The 19940-nt window shown below is 31.4% G+C and overlaps 1 protein-coding gene and 3 long non-coding RNA genes across 4 annotated transcripts; all 4 read right to left on the reverse strand.

Moving 5' to 3' along the window:
• Positions 1–10: 10 nt before the first annotated feature.
• On the reverse strand, positions 11–8078 carry LOC111717035 (uncharacterized; the record flags this gene model as incomplete). Its single annotated transcript, XM_023492552.1, has 9 exons — positions 7990–8078; positions 4158–4286; positions 3704–3758; positions 2918–2997; positions 2350–2438; positions 1987–2068; positions 1666–1736; positions 498–612; positions 11–51 (listed from the first exon to the last, which is right to left on the reverse strand). Coding segments are annotated over exons 2-9 (622 nt in total), but the record flags the coding sequence as incomplete, so codon positions are not given.
• Positions 8079–8719: 641 nt separating this feature from the next.
• LOC111717036 (uncharacterized) lies at positions 8720–10708 on the reverse strand. Its single transcript, XR_002768652.1, has 4 exons — positions 10654–10708; positions 9987–10049; positions 9331–9392; positions 8720–8997 (listed from the first exon to the last, which is right to left on the reverse strand). It is a non-coding gene; the product is annotated as an uncharacterized LOC111717036 (long non-coding RNA).
• Positions 10709–10772: 64 nt separating this feature from the next.
• LOC111717037 (uncharacterized) lies at positions 10773–12715 on the reverse strand. Its single transcript, XR_002768653.1, has 3 exons — positions 12630–12715; positions 11701–11931; positions 10773–10852 (listed from the first exon to the last, which is right to left on the reverse strand). It is a non-coding gene; the product is annotated as an uncharacterized LOC111717037 (long non-coding RNA).
• Positions 12716–15583: 2868 nt separating this feature from the next.
• Positions 15584–17977, reverse strand: LOC111717038 (uncharacterized). The gene is made up of 4 exons (XR_002768654.1): positions 17720–17977; positions 17091–17160; positions 16326–16415; positions 15584–15847 (listed from the first exon to the last, which is right to left on the reverse strand). It is a non-coding gene; the product is annotated as an uncharacterized LOC111717038 (long non-coding RNA).
• Positions 17978–19940: the final 1963 nt, after the last annotated feature.

Genomic DNA, 19940 nt, shown 5'->3' on the forward strand with positions numbered 1-19940 from the left:
TAATAATTACCTTTTCTTTTATCTTTACCCGAACTTGATGTCAGAACCATTCTATCAATTAAATTATGTCAAATTCTTTGACTAGATTGTTGATTTCTGTCAAAATTTATTATTGTTAACCAAATTGTTTTCATTTGACCATACTGACCATAATTTCTATGTGTGTGTCTAATGTACGAAAGGTTCAATATATCTTTTTTACCAAATTCTCTATATGTGTCCAAAATGTTCCTATTGTCTGTAATTTTTTTATTTTCCAGAAACTATATAACTATTTAATCTGCTCAAAGGATCGATTTTCAAAAACTGAGTTTTTGCCAAAACTTTAAATTTTCTAATCTCTATTTCTTTGCAACCTGGTAAATGATGTGAACCTTAGATATTTCATAATATTTCATTTGATAACATGGGGTTGTTAAGATATAGGTGTTACAAAATAAGAGTTTGTGGCAAAAACTCATATAAAGTTTCAACCTCACCGTGATATCTATATTTACCTAAATAGAGTTCTTCGTTTAAGATTAAGGCGATGAATTGCTCGAGTTTTTAGGAAAACATCATTTATAGATTTCAAGCTTGCGCCGCATATTCCATCATTATGGTTCTGCACAACTAAACAAAATAATTCAAATATAAATGTCATTATTATTATTATTATTATTATTATTATTATTTTTATTATCATTATTATTATGACTAAAAGAAGTTTAAAAAGGTTGAGGAAAAGTTGAAAATTATTTGAAAATTTGAAGAAAATCTTTTGTTCAAGAAAAATTATTTTTAAAAACATCCATGCTGATACAATTTAAATTTTGTGTATTTTTATAAGCAGAATATGTTTTCCCCTGCTGCATGGAAGAATGTACACACTGGTAAACAAAACAAGATATATATGCTGAGCAAATAGATTATCAAGTACAATAGGTGGCAACAGTGAAATGAACAAATTATACACAACGTCACAAGTGTCAAATATAACAAAGAAAACGAAATTGTCTCACATTAGTTGACATGTTTTCTAAGATTAAATAAAAACAGAAACTAAAAAACATAAAAATTTCACTTATTTTACTGTAAGAAAAGCACTTTATTTTAAAATTATCACTATTATTGATAATTTTGTCGGACACAAAAACTGAATTGACACTTGTGACGACAGAATACAACTGTACTGAGAGTGTACAAATTCTACGTTGCCATCTATTGTACTTAACAATCTATTTGATGCTGAGCATCATTTTAACACGTGAAATTATAAGGTTAGGAATAAAAATAAAAATGAAAAAATAAAGCAACCCTAGAAAAGTGTTGTCAGTGTTTCATTTTAAGACTAAAACCAGTTCCACCGAAGTTCAAACAAATGTTCCAAAACAAAATTCGATGAACTTTTCAGAAAGAAATAACTGCACTCTCACTTTTAATCTGTGATTTTTGGTTCCTTTAAGTTTGGTTTACCTTTAAAATAAAACCATGAAAAATTCCAGGGCGATGTTTTGATTCTTTTAAAGATCAGATTTATTTTACAAGAAAATATAAACGTTGAGCATTATCTTAATAAAATATCCGATGAGAAATAAAAGTAAAAATCACAAAAAAGTAAACCTGGAACATTGTAGTCAAGGTTTCATTTAAGTCTATAAAACAACTCCAAGAGTTTATCTTTACCTAAAACGTTTTTAAGTTGAGGAATAGATGTTGAGGAACCGTACACTGGGGGACAACCGTACAGTACTGTTCTAATAAATATATAGATTATTATCAAGCGCCGCGTCTAAGATAGGCTAGGTTGTACAGCCCTGCGTCTAAGACAGCTAATTAAGCGCTGCGGCTATAGAGCAGGTTAGGGGACAGATCAAAATTGATTTTTACTTTATACGAATACAAATATAATGGTATGTAAGTACTATGTATGTTACCTTTTAGGAAGTTTTAACTTAAAGCAATTATGGAAAATAAAACTAAGCTAATGATTTGAACATTGTATACCTCACTTCAATGCCATCTGGTATCAGATTTTTGTACTCAGGACTAAGTAAAGAGTAAGCTACCAACTGGGCGATTCCCGCACCTTTAAAATTAAAAATACATAAATTAGGAAACAAAAATTCAAACTGATTCTTTACTTTTAAATCATATGACTTCTTAGACGATAATAATAATATCGAACAACATATTCAAAATTTAGAATTTGGTTTGGAAGTTTAATAGTAGGAACAAAATGTGTAATGTGTTAAAGAATACAGTGGGACGCATATAACTGTGGAATACGAAAACAACTATTAGAAATAAGTCTTCCTTTTCTACAGATATATGGCCGGGGATCACTGTAAAAAATATAGAAAAGCTTACCAAGTGAATAACCAAGAATAACGAAGGTACAGCCAGGATTAATATTTAGAATATTCGTCAATTCCTCTCTCGAGGTCTTCAGCAGGTTTCTAAGGGGGAAAAAAATATGTTTAAAGAATTTGTAAGAGTACAATTCAAAATCACTATAACTTATTGGTACGAGTTATAACCATTTTTCTCATCATGACTTCGATCAAATCTTATTTGCACATTGGGGATTGAGACCGATTGTTTTATTTATCCTGTGATCGATATCCATACTTTATTTCACATAACGCCCTTTCTCCATGAAAAATTAAAAACATGACCATCATTTTTTAATTATATTAAAAATGTACAGTAGTTAAGTAAGAACACCTTTGGAATATGAAGACACCATTACAGCACTCTTTAACTTTTTTTGATGTTATTACAAAGCAAATGGTTAACATAAAATCACTTATTGAGTGGAATGGTCTGTAGACAATGTGCTTTATTTTTAATGTACTCATTAAAATTCTAGACTCTTAAAGGTCGTCTTTATATTCATAGGTTTTCTGTTTTTTTACTTTTTCCAATTATGTCTTACCTGGCTCCCATTGCCATCCCACAGTGTGCCTCTCCCTCATCGAATTTTATAGTTTTAGCTGCTAGATCCATAATTATATCCTAGATTGATTAAATTGTATAGTTGTAGATGCTAGATCCATAATTATATCCTAGATTAATTAAGTTGTAAAGTTTTAGCTGCTAGATCCATAATTATATCCTAGATTGATAAAATTTTATAGTTTTAGCTGCTAGATCCATAATTATATCCTAGATTGATTAAATTTTATAGTTTTAGCTGCTAGATCCATAATTATATCCTAGATTGATAAAATTTTATAGTTTTAGCTGCTAGATCCATAATTATATCCTAGATTTATAGTTTTAGCTGCTAGATCCATAATTATATCCTAGATTGATTAAATTTTATAGTTTTAGCTGCTAGATCCATAATTATATCCTAGATTGATTGAATTGTATTCTAGAATATTTCATTATAATATCCTAGATTATTTCATTATTATGTTCCAGATTTCATTATATCCTAGATTATCAAATTGTATTCTAGAATATTTCATTATAATATCCTAGATTATTCATTATTATATTCCAGATTATTTAATCATTATATCTTAGATTATTTAATCATTTTATTGTTTAATCATTCTATCCTAGATTATTTAATTATTGTATATCCTAGAATATTTAATTGTTATATCCAGATTAGTATAAAAGCCTACAAAGCTAAGCTTCTTACAAGCTAGTGCATGAAAAAGTGCCGAATTAGTCTTACAGAATTAATAATAATAATTTGATATTTATTTACCTGCGGGCTCGGTCTCGGAAATATCCTGGTACCAAGGATAGTCAATATTACACACCTAGAGAAAATATTAATGAAATTGTCTAGCAAATGTTCTTTTTATAAACAAAGGAATTGAGTCCTAACCACAAACTAAAAATTATCTCATTATCTATATCTTTGTAATCTGATGATGGTGTAAACTTTTGATATTTTAAACTTAGATTATTATATCCAACAGAATTCATTTTTGCATTATCTAAGGTTCTTAGATTGGAAATGTATATGGATTAGTGGCACTCAATTTACGGAGTGGCATGTACAATTCACTGTGGTACCTTGAAAGTTGCGCCAGATCAAAAGTTGATAAGATATCTTAGTGTTTTTAATTGATCATTTATGATTGCAACTTTTTATTAAATTAAATGGAGAGTTAAAACGACAGTCCCTTGATCTAATCAACGGATTCTGATCTTACTTTGAGCTTGGATGAACCGAGATTACATGATCTGGAGTATGATCCTCAAAATCTAGAGAACCTAGCTCAGAAACCCAAACATAGGGCATACCGTCTTCATTCAGACCTAGAGCCTTGATAGCACTCAACCTAAAATAAATATATACTTATAGATATAGACCTAAAACCTTAATAGTGCTCAATCTAGATTATCTATAAATATATCTTGCTTGTCTGGATGTACTGTTATTTTTTTGTTTATTTGTATCCAATAAACACCAAACGGCTAAACCGATCGGGCCCAAATTTTGTGTGGGACCTCACATGACCATAGGAAAGGTTTATAGATGATCCTAATTTTAAAAATGTCCCTCCAACAAAATTTGATTTTCATTGAATTATGGAAATCCACGATTTCTTTTGTAAAATCTGCGAAATTTTTTGTATGTTTTTGTTTTACAATGTATACAAAGAGAAAATGTTCACAATTACAATAAAAGATGGGCGCAGCCTAGTATATATATATATATATACATATAGATCTAGACCTAGAACCTTGATAGCACTTAATCTAGAATATATACATACAGATCTAGACTTAGAACCATGATATCACTTAATCCTGATTATTACATAAACAAATAAATATATACCTAGACCTAGAACCTAGATTATATATACATATAGACCTAGATCTTGAACCTTGATAGCACTTAACCTAGATTATTTAGATATATATACATATTAGCTGAAGGACATGGCGTTGCCCGTTGAAAGAAAAAATTTGAAAAAAAATTTGGAAAAAAATAAAAATAAAAAAATTATAAAAATTTTGAATTTTTTTTAGCCTATAACACCACCCGTCAGAGTCCACAAAAAATTTCAGCCCAATCCGGTCCAGCCGTTTGGCCGGCTATAGGCAACATATATATATATGCATGTCTTATTTTATTATTTAGAAGATAGAACATATATACCTAGACTTAGAACCTTGGTAACACTAAACCTAGATTATATATGTAGCAAAAGGTGGCAAACATGATATTCTGTGAAATTGCAGTACGATGTACATTGCTAATGATTTAAATTGTAAACTTGTATAGTGACATTATTCATTAAAGCTGTGTTATAATAGAATATTTAATATGATTAGCTTGAATCATGCAACATACTTGAATTACACTACAAAATATGTACGCAGATAGTTTATGCATAATACGATGGTATTAATCATGTGATATAGATAACATCGTAGTAATTGAACTACATCAATTCCTGTTAACTTTGCTACATAAGCTTTTGCTCGATGATTTAGTATTAAATCTATAGGGAGCTTGAAATTAGAGCTTTTGGTTCTCATTGAATTACACGAGTTGAGAAATTGCCTAGTAGCAATTTCATTGGACTGTGTGTCCTTAAGAACCGGGGAGTATTGTAGCCTGGTTGAGAAATTGCCTGTGTAGTAATTTCATTGGACTGTGTGTCCTTTAGAACAGGGGAGAGAAGTCTGCTTGAGATTTTGCTTGTGTATCATTAAGAACCGGGGAGTTAAACCTGGTTAAGATATTGTCTGTGTGGCATTTAGAATCAGAGAGTTAGCCTTTGTTGATCTAGGTAACAAGTAGACCTGGATAGATATGTCTCAAGTAAATTGTTATGGAGTAGGTATTTCTTACAATGCTGGTGGTAACAGCGTGAATCAGATCAAAGAAACCTGAGTAATTACTAAAACAACAAATAACAATGAAACAACAAATTGTGAACAGCGCAAACACATTGTAACAATGGACAGTTTTAAATTACACCCTGGAGGATACAATGAAGAACCAGGCATTTATGTGGAGGAAACCTGAAAAGCGAGTGGAAACCTTCAAGACAAAGAGTTGGAAAACCTTAGACAGCTATTAGAATACGAGACAAGACTGGAGAAATTGGGACAACAATTAAGAAAAGAAAAAAAGATCCAAGGAGTAAGAACAATGTTAGAAGGAAACACAAAGATGGATGAATCACAACAATATATGGAAGATCTACAGAAGCTGGTGGATACAGGAAAAGCAAATGAGGATACATATGAAGAGATATAGGATATCGAAAATATTTCAAGCGGAACACAGGATTTTATTGTAAGAGCTTCCAAACACGATGGAAACCCGGAGACAATGTTTGAATGGTGAAAAAACTTGGAAACTCATCTGCTTAACAACGGCTGGGAAACAATCCTTGATAAAGATATAAAAAAGATGATATTGTGTCAGGTATCATGGAAGCAGCTAGAAGAGAGATAGTACCGTTTTTGGTGCAAGGAACAGCATTTTAACAATGTGAAACAGGAGAGTTTGAAGGAATAACATGGAGATTCTCACAACAGAAATATAATGATAGCAGGAGACAGGAATCCATAGACAAGAAACAGGAAGAAGAAGAGACAAGAAAAGCTCAAGCAGACAAGATGAAGCAGAAACAGGAATACCTGAGCAGGAAAGTGGTAAAGATACCAGAGAATACAATGCTGCTAAAGAAGAGTTAAGGTTGCAAGCCTATGATCCAAACACGAGGAGGCTGGTTAAATTTAAGGGCGAATTTCCAAGAGATTGTATGATGCAGATTTTTTTATGCCTAAGGAACCAAAACAGAAAGGAGATATTAAGGCAGTATTAGCTTGACAGTCAGCTCCTGATATACACAAGTTCAAAACCACACATATCAATAGTTTTGAGATGATAGAAAAAACAACAAGAGAGCAGACAACATGTGGGAAATAGGAAACAGCAAGGCAAACAGTGAAGAACAAATCATCAGAAAGAACAAATCATCAGAAAGAACAAGATACCGAATGTGGAGGATATGAAGCTGGGAGAAGAACTATTGGGGAAAGAGTAACAGACAGTAGAAACTAAGACCTTCAATTTGAAAGCATAGAGTATCAAATATATCATAATGCAAAAGATGGAGCAATATAAACTAGAGATGAAAACGCTGAAGGATGCTGAGGCAAAGAAGATTTCGAATAATTTCAAACAGACAGAATATGGAGAGTCTAGCCGCAAGATTTAACATGAGAATGGTAAAACGACAAGAAGCGTCAAAGTCCACAGCTGCATCTAAAATGAATAAGGATTCAGACAGGTCCAGCAAGGGCAATGAGGAAGTTAATCTGGTTTCAAGAAATCAACCAGAAAATCCAGAGAAACAGCAAACAGCAGAGAAGAGGTTAAGAGCAAGTCTTACAATTAGGAGAACTGGTTCAAATCCACCTACCCTTACAGCTCTAGCTGAGAACGCAGTTATAAAAACAAGTTTTGAAGAATGAAATCCAGATCAAGAGAGAGAGGAGAAATTAGAAAAATCAAATAAAAACATTAAAAACTGGGGATGATGAAAAGAAACATTCATATGAAAAACCAATAGAAAAATTCGGAACAAATGATAAGTTAGACAGACACAGCAAGGAAAGCAAGAAAATTAATCCGGTTCCCTGGAATCCTACGGAGAGTTCAAAGAGACAACCGGCTGGCCAGGACTAGGAAAGCTCAAGCAGACAAGATGAAGCGGAAACAGGAATACCTGAGCAGGAAAGTGGTGAAGATAGCAGAGAATACAATGCTGCTAAAGAAGAGTTAAGGTTAAGGAATCATAAGGAAGTGAAATCTGCAAGAGACCCCATTGTGGGCCCCCCAGACCACCCAGGTAGCAGGGTGCACTGCCCCTGTTCTAACTAGACCTTTAAATCCCCATCATTTAGTCCAAATCTAGAGAGATAAAGTAGATACATTCTAGTCAGTTGGCTAACCAATTAAACCCATTGGTTGGTTGGTATCTGTCAACCCTTTAGGTGAAGAATAGAGGTTACCGTTGATTAAAGTGCTCCTGCCAAGTCCATCCACCTATCCAGCATCAAGCTAAGCTTATCCGCTCGTTTCAGAAGCACTTCTCTAGTTCAAAACCACACATATCAATAGTTTTGAGATGATAGAAAAAAATTTTTGAAGAATGAAATCCATATCAAGAGAGAGAGGAGAACTTAAGAAAAATCAAATTAAAAACATTAAAAACTGGGGATGATGAAAAGAAACATTCATATAAAAAACCCATAAAAATATTCGGAACAAATGATAAGTTAGACAGACACACCAAAGAAAGCAAGAAAATTAATCTGATTTTTTTGTAGTTTAGGACATATACATTTTAAAGCATTGTTTCTAGCTTTAGTTTAAAAAGAGTAATTGAAAAAATACTGCTTTTTTTTGCATTAGAGCTTGCACGTCTTGGTTTGCAGTGATTGCAGTTTGTTAGAAAAATAAAACGAATTTCAGCCCAATTTAACAAAAAACGGAAAATATGTGTGGCCCACCTACATTTCGTCCGGACCACACACTTTTCTGTTGTTTTCTAATTTTTCTCCTAAACTGCAACTTTTAGGTGATAGTGAGCTGGGATTTCTACAACTAAAAATTTATATTTAGCAATTAGGTTTGTTTTGCTTGAGAGATTGTAAACTAAGAATTTCCATGAATTGTTTTCTGCCTACTTTTCCTTCATAATATTGTGGAAGACGATGCCTGGCCGCGTTAAACACAAATTATGATCATGGAATAAAAGCAGTGATATATTATATAACTAGCTGGAGATTCAAAGTTTTTACTCAAAAATGTTCAGCCAAATTGGTCCAGCCGTACTTTTAGCCAACTATAGCGATCATATAAATATATATTTATATGAGCAAAGAGCTGCATTAGATTGAAACTAAGACCTTTCCGTAAATCTGAAAAGTATTAAAGATTAGAAATTTTGAAATGTATTTTTTTATAAAATATACATTTTACCTTACATTGTGATATTCAAATTTCATAACAATAACCTAACAAATATTTGAAAATATTAAGAGGACTGAAGACATAATTTCAATTGACTCTCATTCATAGAGTGACATGCCTGATTTACAACGGTGCCCATAAAAACGTTCACTAATCAAAAATGAAGAAGAAAACCATGTTTTTCTTCTTTAAAAATATATTAACTGCGAATGTGTGGACTTTATGCTACGGACACAACGGACGGAAATTGTCAGAATTTAACACTGTTCATTCCACATTGTTTATCAAATAAAGATTCAAAGAGTAGCCTTGTAAATCAGCATGACTCTCTTTGAAAAAAATGTCCCTTGAAATTACAATAATTTCACAACATTTACCTTTCCTTCCCTTTCTTGATATTCCATCTCGTCTGTATCATCATCACTTAACCCATCCTCATCTCAATATTAATTAAACATATAAACAAAGTAGTAATCTCGGCGTTTTTGTTCGTGTGTATGTTTGATAATAAGTTTCATAACTCAGGGGACCAATTTTTCTCAATTTTAGATCGAGTAACTCGTTAGAACCACGGAATTGTTTTTAGAGAAAGTTTAGTTTCCGGACAAAGCTGGGTTCCTAAGCTAGTTTTATTTATTATCATCAGAAACTTTATTCTAACATCTAATTGAAACTTAATAAAGTATAATTTTTTTAATTGAAACTATGAATACTGTTAGCACCCTCAATACTAAGCTTGTGTCTACTGGAGTGATTTAAAGTGCTCTGACCGAAAAATTAGTGGGGTTTAGTGGACGGTGATCAAATATATCAAATAGGTAAAGCTTAAGGTTTCCTTAATAAGGTTGCAAGGTTGCAATATAGGAATTAGAAAATAACAGTATTTGGCAAAATTAATTTGTGTTAAACAGGAACTGCTTTCGGTTTATACAACACTGACCTGTAATACAATGACCGAGAAAATATTCAATGAAATGTACTTTATTTTCTATTGCATTAAAATATAATTTAAAATTTTTTATATTATTCTTACCAAGCTTTTTGTCAAGGTCTTGATCCTCAAAGTCAATGCTTTCCAAGGATAAGTCGTCTTCATCTAATAACAATACTCCATTATTCATAAGAATTGGTGAAATATTCATTTATTTTGTCCTAAAGTCATTTTTTTCAATGTAAGAATTTCATGTTTTGGATACGGATCGGCATGAGAATGATTTTGAACCTTATCACTTTTGTTTTCCATTAGAAGTGACTTGCATCTTTTTTTTACTCCAGAATCGATGGAGGAAATTGCGGGAATTAAAATCTGTTTAAGCTAAATTCAAGGTAATTATTTATCAGATATGTTTAAATGGATATCTTTGTGAATCAGACAATAGTCTATTTTTGAGAAAGAATTATTTATTTTTCCAATGTAGTGATACTAATATATACCCCCTGAATTTATATAATATACAGTGAGAAAAAATTATATTTAAAGTTGGGAAAGAGGATATTAATTAATATCCTCTTGGGCCTATTGGCAATGTTAGCTATTTTAATACAAAACTATTTGTTACGTTGATAATTTCTATAATAACACAAATAATAATAAAATCATAATATTTACATATCTTCTATTTTTCATTTAAAAATTTGTATTGTTTACATATTTAATCTTTAATTCATTGTTACCGTACATAGTTTGTTCATAATCATACCTTTAGGGCTCTCCAATTCGATTTTTTCTACAGAACCCTCGTTTTGATCTAATCAAATTATTATGACAAACCCCATTATTTTGACTAATTTTTAAAAATTTCCCAAACCACTAACATTTTTTTCCACGGTCGATTCCTAACCTTATATTTGATCTTCTCTCTAGATTATTTGGAGAGGAATGAACCAAAACAACAAGAGCTTAAAAGTAATAAAAACAATTAATTACTCGCCTCAAATGATAAGTAAACGAGCTGGGAACTTTTGCAATGTTTACTCATAATCCCGATCGCTCGATCTCGTTATCTACTGTGGGCATTTTTAACTTGAGGATTAATGATTAATCCCTTCATTTCAGTTTTGTCCCCAAATCAAAGCTTCCCTGCCTGGGTACGATTACCATGCGAGATATCTAATAAAGATTAATTAATCTGCAGATATAAAGAAAGAACGATATCAAGCATTTATCTCGACATCCAAAATACAAGTGCTGTGATTCTGGTGATCAAACATTGAACTCCATCTTAACTTTAATTGCTCTGTGTTATCTCGTGGTAAGTGTTCATACCCTGCATGATAACATTATTTTGGAATCAAGCATTTCTCCTCAATTTTAAAGTGTCCTCACTGGATATCAAGATCAAGATCTAGAATCAAAATGCTCAATACAAAAGTTCCGATTTCTGGCAGAATATGTACTGTATGAAAATATCATGTTGAAAAGAAAGAATATTATTGTACGGTGGTAGGCGATAAAATCAATATTATGTAGACGACTTTTTTATTAAAGTTTTTATTGCTAACAAGCTTTTTTCTAATTACAAGTTTACAAGTAATTAAAGAGAAGCTTTTTTAATTGACATCTTATCTCTGTTTATATTTATGTGTGCATTCATGCTATTTAAAAACATGTCATGAATAAAAATTTGAATCAAAAGTGGTCTTCATTATATTGATATAACCGCCTACCACCGTAGTTTAAGACAAATATAAGTTCAATCAGGTCTTTAGAGAAGTTTAAACCTAAATAGAAAATTTAAGATTTTCACCTATTTTGGAAACATTGCAAATGTCAAAGTTTATTTTGAGAGTGAAGTTTTGAAGATCTATAATCCTAACCCCGGTAGGGTAAACATCTTCATGAACAATTTTGTGAACTGGATTAGTCTTTATTTTGTTTCCTGGTTCAGGGTTAGATTGATTTTTCAGGCTTGATATTTTTTCAGGGCTCCAGGTTTCTTTGTTGCCACATAGTAAGTAATTCTCTGAGTTATCTAAAACTTAAATAAAAATCTACTTTCATATGACCCTCCGATTCCCAACTGCACCCTTTATATACTTATCTCAGTAAAAAGAAGGAAAATATCGTCGTTTTTCTACCTCACGAATTGTTAAATTATGACAGTTCTGTTAATTGAAATAAAGATCCTTTTAAAAATTTGAATTTATTTCAAAATTCTAGGAAATTCTTGTTTGAGGTTATATTATTTAAGTGATGAAAGTAAATTGTTGCAGTTGCGCATATAAGTTACCCTCAATTTATACAGCTTAATTTAGGTGTCGAAAAACGGAAGTATATTCAAAAAGTTTCTATTCTGAAATTTGAATATTGTTATTTAAACATGGTATGTTTGAAATTTTGCTTTTATTACGAAGATATATATTAGGGATTAACCATTTTATTAACCCCGTTGAATATCGAATGACTTGGGTTTTATCCGAACAGGACTTTAATTTCATTATTTTTATATTATAGAACAAGAAAAGTTCTTAGGCTTTGAGTTATAGACATGATAATCTCACTCATCATTAATCATACTAAACTTTAAAGGGTATCCTTTTTTATTGCACATGTCAACCTTTAGATGCAGGCACTTAAAATTACGTATACAGTCCCTTTATAAAAGGGTCATTTGAAATTGCTAAGACTAGATACGACTAGGTATTTTTTTAATAAATATTATTTGTTTCATTTCACCTATCAAGATATAGAGTAAAGTTAGAATCAACGAAAATATTCCAAATCTAACAAAAAGTTTCATTATCAAAATGATTTTTTTATCTGAAACAAAACATTGTACAGACATTATACATTGATAATGCATTGAACAAAAAATAATGAAAAAAAATATCTTATAAATTATTTTTGAGAGTTAGTAATTTCAAGAAGTTAAACCTTGAAATTAAAAGTATTTTTAGACGCAATGCTGCTGGAAATAATATTGAAGAGAGGAATATCAGAAAATGAAGAGACTGCTCTGTGCCCTGAAAATTCAACTTGAAGGCTCAGTGAGTAAATATAAACTTTTTCAGGACTCTTTTAGTGACCAAGTGTAGTTCTCTGTAATCATAGAGGATAGAATATATAGAGAGGAATTTACTGGAAAAAAGTGTAAAACGGCCATTTTGTTGAACTGTTTCCATACTGCAGGTGTACTTCACATATTTATGCTATATAACCTGTTGGGCCCTGGAATATCATTTTATAGAAAATCTAAAATTATTTGACCAATTATCATTTCATATAGACTCTATGCCTTTCACTTTACAAACGAAGATTTTCCGTTATAACTATAAATCAAATGAGGTTTTTATTCACCTAATTCATTATAAAGTTTATTTAACAGTTTAAAAAATTCGAAATTGAAATGAATAGTCTAGGGAACATACTGTATTAATGTACTCTACTGCATATAATTTGTAAACATTTACATGATTTGTACACGTTGAACTCCCTTTCAGGCTGAAAGGGACTGAAAAAATTCATACCGAGAGATTCTTTTAATTCCTCTCTATATATTCTATTCTCTATGTCTGTAATTCACAACATTTTTGTTTAGAGCTGACAATGCCGATTGGAAGAAAAAGTATGATCTTGATGCTCAGCATAGGGTCGAAAAGACTAACGGTCTCGAAAAGAATTTCCCATTTGAGATCAAAGGTGTCACTGATACTCTCATAACTCATATCCTGGAGATGAAGCTTAAGATATAACAGAAAATTGGTTTATGAACGTGAACAGTCACGGCAAGAGCTTACAAAGATGCTATTTCTAGAAAACAAACAGAGTTGCTCAGCTTGAGAAAGAGTTTGCAGCTAATAATCGCAATAATGCTGAAAAGGGTCTGGCTTGAGCACGTGATGAACTTAAAAGTCCTGAGAAGTGAGACCACTAAGAATTAAGATGAACATCATCAAATATCTCTATTCATGATTATAAATGAGAAATAATTAATGTTGTTTTCTATGCTATTTACAACTTTACTGTAGAATATTATTTCTTAGACTGAATACCAGATGTTACAATATAACTTATTGTTTAGTTTTTTCTGGATCATTTTTCCACCTCATTTCATCTCACTAAACTATATTTAGTACACAGGGCCAAAGCCAGGTATTAAAAACATCATTAACTCGTAGGATAACTAAACGTCTTTCTCTACTCCACAGTTTTATTGTCTGGAGAAGGCCTTGATATCTCAAAACAATATCAAAATAATAACCTTACAGAGCCCCCCTCCCCCCTCTCCAAATTAACGGGTCTACAGACGTGATTTAAAGGAACTCTCCACTTATAGAGAAGCATTTCTGAGGGTTTTCTATAAAAGAGAATTGCTGATTCATACTATAGAAGCAATTGAGAAAATTATTTGAGTTAATTACTTGTCAAGTTTAAAACACAACAATAATTTCAATAGTATTTTCAGAATTAAAATTTTTTTTCGCTCGTTTTTTCTACATTAAATTAATGAGTTTGAGTAAATAGAATTTATTTTTGGCACTAAAAAAACAGTATATAAAATAACAAAAATACCTTTTTACAATGGAAAAAAACTTCATAAGAAAATTTTGATGATTTGCGACCAGAGTTTTTGGATTTTTAATAGTAAAATCCTTGCGTAGTTGCCTAAAGTTACAATGATATTTAAAAAACTTAACTATGAATTCTGCAAGGTCTTCTGGTTTAAGCTTGAAATATCGAAAGATAAAGGATTCAGAAAATTTGGATGCAATCCATCACATCAATATATAAATATCATTTCATAATATTCGCAGAACTTTACGATCGTATTTATGAAAATTTAAAAAACGTTCGATGCTGTTTTTTTTCTGTCCAATATTTTTGTACAAAATAATTTTTTTTTTAATATGATAAGTTGCGATTACGGAAATCAGGTATTTCACCGAAATTAAAATTGGTTTGTAATTAAGTTATACCCTTTTAAGTTCTTTTAATTTTTCACTTACATCCGCTTTTTATTTACATTTAGATTCTAGAAACTATAGAACATATTTGTACAGGTTTATTAATACAGGTTTCTATGATAATACTAAAATGAAACAAATGTGAATATCTATCCGTATAAAAATAAACTTTGCTTGTCTGTTGGTTTGTTTGTTTGGTTTGGAAAGGAATTGAGTTTTTGTCACAAACTCTGATGTTCTAATCCCTTTTTCTTTGCAACACAATTGCCATAAAACTTTAATATTCAAAATTAAGGATTCTATTATTTAAAGAATCTAAAGAATTTATGTTTGTGATATAAAAGGTTTACTCCATCAGGGAACGAATTTAATGAATTTGAGAAACGTCGTTGAACTACTTACTGCCGGTTCAAATTTAATCCATCGATTCGATTTATAGAAGATTTAGGAAGAATTTTAATCGGTAGTTCAAATATGAACTGGAAGTAGGTTCAGTGACTCCAAAAATTCATTAAAGGAAATGAGTCTTTGCCACAAATACCAACTTTCTAATACCTATAATCTATATATCTACAACCAAATGATGTAAACCTTTGATATTTCAAACTTATATTGTTTGATGTAGCAGAAGTCATAGTTTGATTTTTGAAATATCTAAGGTCTACACCATTGGGTTGTTAATATATAGGGATTTAAAATTCAGAGTTTGTGGCAAAAACTCAATTCCTTTGGTCCCATGCTGCAATTGTATAATTTATTGGATAATAAAATTTGAGCTTGTGTCAAAAACTAAGTTTCTTCTGATTATTTAGTCCTGCATCTCTTCCAGATCTGGGTACAGTTTGGAGGAGAATGCTTTAGTTTCAGGTTCAGGTTCAGGTTCAGGTTCAGGTTCAGGTTCAGGTTTGATTTCTCCAGGTGGTATTCCAAGCAGAAAATCTAAAGCTGATAAATCCAGGTGGTCTACAGCCGAACAATTAGATCCAAAATCTGAAATAAAAAGAGATTTGATAAGAGTAAGACCCCAACGGGGATTCAAACTGCAGACGTATACACGAATTATAACCAGCCATAAACTTAGCAAACTGAACTAGATAGCTTGAGAAGACCAAACTTGTATGATATTTCTGGTACTGGACTTTGTGACCTCGTAGCTCCATTAGTTTTTATTTTATATTAACATCTGATGATGTGGCGGTTTTAGATTAATTTTTCATCGGGTTTTCAATAATATCTGAATAACAAAAAAGTTATGGGATATTTAAAAATAACACCAACTGGCCTTCCGATCGCCCTGTATCCTATCTAAAGCAGTGTACATGAAAAAATATACAAAAATTCTAGGAATTACTATTTCCTTCAGACTTTCAAGATAATACTATCAAAAATGACGAGTCCTAGGGCAAAAAACTAGAGGAGACCCTCCCCCCCCCCCACCAGTCTGTTTAGAGTTAATGTACGTTCTTACCTTTGAACAGTGAATTGTAGGCCCAGGGCATATGATCATCAAACATCGAGGATTTAAACCGGATCTTCTCAGAAAATAGACTTGTTTCTTCTAAAACATTTTCAACAATAAAAAATCCGATTTCTCGAACAAAAAATATTAGAATTATATGAGATACATAGTAAAGGCAAATTGAATCGTTTTTAACTTAAGTACGAGAAATCATTTAAGATACTCTTAAACTTAAAAGCTAAACGAAACGTTTTTTCTGAAGTGGCAAATATTAACTAAAAAGTAGCGTTGATTTAATTTTTCTTGCAAGGAATGTCGATATTAAGGTTACAGGTTATAAATACTAATTTTGGAAAAATTCAAACGTTGACATCTCTAGGTATTGGATTACTTATAACTTATTGGAGGATTATTACACAATTCATTAGTCGTTTTGCTTTTATCAAGCTTTGCAATTAACCCTATTCCTGCTGGGGGGGGGGACCCCCCCCCCAGCATATCCTGGTTTTCAAGTACCCCAGCAGGGATAGGGTTAAGGAAAAGCAATATAAAAAACCGATAGTTTTATAACACGTTTATTTTTAGTCTTTTTTTTGGTTCGTTTTTCGCTTATATTTCCTCTCATGGTCCAAATTTGGCATAGTAAAAGCAAATGCTTAAAATAAACAGATTTGAAAATAGTAATATTTCTCAGGTTTTTGAGGAACCTTTAAGAAGTCCCAAAACCCTAGAAAACGAATTAACTTTATATTTCACTATGCTGAAATACAATACCTAGATCGCTGTATTTTCTCAGATTGACGTCAGATTCTTTCTTCTTGAGAACCAAGATAGTTTTTCCGACCTTCATACAAAAATTGATAATTTTTTATTTAAAAGTTTAAGAATTTCTTAAATTAATATTTTATGTTTAATGCGCAAATGGCCTGGAATTAAAATTGATTAAATTTTATTATTTATATTATTGAATGTTTATCTTTGTTAAAGGGACTGTAAGGGTAATTTCAAGTGACCCTCCATGCAAAGATGGCAATGCCCGATAATGGTACCCTAGAAAACCTTTATCTGATTAATAAATGGGAAAATACCATGTCTTTTCTAAGTTTAAAAGTGTTTTATTCTAATATGTTTTCCTGTATTAGAAATGCGCAAGTCACTTTTGGAGGGAACCCAAAATTGAAAATAATCAGTTTTTAAAATTAAAAACATTAAATCTAATTCATAATTGAGAAGACGAAGCTTTTAAAGGTACCGTTGTGACTCGGGCATTTCCATCTTTGCATGGAGGGTCATTTGATGTTACATTTACATTTTGTTATCCCAAATTCTATCGAATTTTGACAGACTATTTATGAAACAATGATGAATTGATCTTACTATAAATATATTTGAATTGGTTAGACCTGATAAAGTCTAGGTTGCTCAGTTTCTGGAATGTTCAACACTGCTTCTTCGACCTGGTAAAAGTGTTAATAAATCAATTCTTAAAGAGACGATTCGTAGAGTTAGCAAAAAAATTATCAAACTTTTTCTCTTTAATCTCTTATTTATTGTTTTTTTTTTTACAGTTGCCTGCTTTCTCTCAAGCAGAACGGACCTACTATGCAGTCCCAGAATTGCAGCTGGGGAAGCGCTGAGTTTAGTTACGCATCTTATATCCTGCAGGGGAAGCAAGAATTGTACATAGATTAAAAAAACTTCATCTTCAGCTTAGTGCACTGAAAGAGGAGTTTAACCCCTCGTGGGAATACAAACCATGCACAACAATACCAGTTTTTTACTCGACCAGATGTGAGGACTGGACTGCCATGGAAGATACCTCTCAAGAGAGCTTTCAGGGATCACAACTCCCCATTTTGCATATGGGGTGCAGTTATGGGTAAAATTCCTTAATTCCCCTAACTGGGAAACAGTATAAAATGAAGGAACACAGGGAGAAATCCCCTATACCCTTCTTCCTACAAACCTCCTTATCTCTCTCCTACCTGCTCCACAACTCGATGTTCAAAGGACTATTTGGAAAGGTCTTAAAGGGCAAAAACAAGATAAACAAGAAAAAAAAAAGAAAATAAAAGACAGGAAAAGTAGAAGGGGTGTTTTCAGCTTTACACTATCTTTTTTTATTGATAGCGAATAAAGATAAAAACAGGATGGGAGAAGTCCCACCCTCCTCCCTTCAAAAAATCTTCCTGAAGTTAAATGATCTAAGAAATGTGTAAATCCGACCCTAGCAAACATGTGTAAGCAATAAATACAGAGCTGAGTTGAAATACTACAAATTGCCTGGTCAGCTTTTTAAGAAAAGAAAAACAGACAATTAACACAAAATGAATACAGGGCTCAGAAAAAAAAGATCTTTTAAAATGGTCTTTCTTGTAAAAATGGCTAATTTACAAAAACATCCTTTTTTTCAAAATTAGCTGTTATATGATTGAAAGATGTATGAAAGATGAACAAGAAGAAAGAGAAGAAGAAATATAGAAATATCAAAATATTTTCATCTGATATCATATAAATATTTAAAACTATTGTAAAATTTAATTAAAAATAAATTAAGTTAAAAGAAATGAATACAGACCTTTATCTGATAATATGCTAAGCTGTCCATCTATATATATATTTATATTTAGCAGTCTAACTTTATATCTACCTTTTTGGCTTTCTGTCTGTCTTTCTATCAATTTAACTATCTATTTATCTATAAATCGATCCATCTATCTATATGTCTAAACTCTAGAAATGTCTAGATAGATTTAAATAGACCAAGGAAAGGATGTTTATATATCTATATCTATCCATCTATATCTATATATCTAAATCTATATGTCTAGATCTAGTGAAGAACTAAAGGATGTAGGTCTAGAACTACGAATAGACCAAGGAAAGGATGTTTATATATCTATATCTATCTATCTATATATATCTATATCTATCCGTCTAGATCTAGTGATGAACTAAAGGATGTAGGTCTAGAACTACGAATAGATCAAGGAAAGGATGTTTATATATCTATATCTATCCATCTATATCTATATATCTATATCTATATGTCCAGATCCAGTGAAGAACTAAAGGATGTAGGTCTAGAACTACGAATAGACCAAGGAAAGGATGTTTATATATCTATATCTATCCATCTATATCTATATATCTATATCTATATGTCTAGATCCAGTGAAGAACTAAAGGATGTAGGTTTAGAACTACGAATAGATCAAGGAAAGGATGTTTATATATCTATATCTGTCTATCTATATCTATATCTATATGTCTAGATCCAGTGAAGAACTAAAGGATGTAGGTCTAGAACTACGAATAGACCAAGGAAAGGATGTTTATATATCTATATCTATCTATATCTATCTAAATCTATATCTATATGTCTAGATCCAGTGAAGAACTAAAGGATGTAGGTCTAAAACTACGAATAGACCAAGGACAGGATGTTTATATATCTATATCTATCTATATCTATATGTCTAGATCCAGTGAAGAACTAAAGGATGTAGGTCTAGAACTCCGAATAGACCAAGGAAATGAGAGGGAGAAGAAGAAGGAAGAAGCTCTAAGGAAACCATTCATAAAATCATTTTCTTTTTTGATTTGATTTGATTTGATTTGATT

This window comes from Eurytemora carolleeae, unplaced genomic scaffold (assembly GCF_000591075.1).
Source record: "Eurytemora carolleeae unplaced genomic scaffold, Eaff_2.0 scaffold2330, whole genome shotgun sequence".
In the NCBI taxonomy this organism is placed as follows: domain Eukaryota; kingdom Metazoa; phylum Arthropoda; class Copepoda; order Calanoida; family Temoridae; genus Eurytemora; species Eurytemora carolleeae.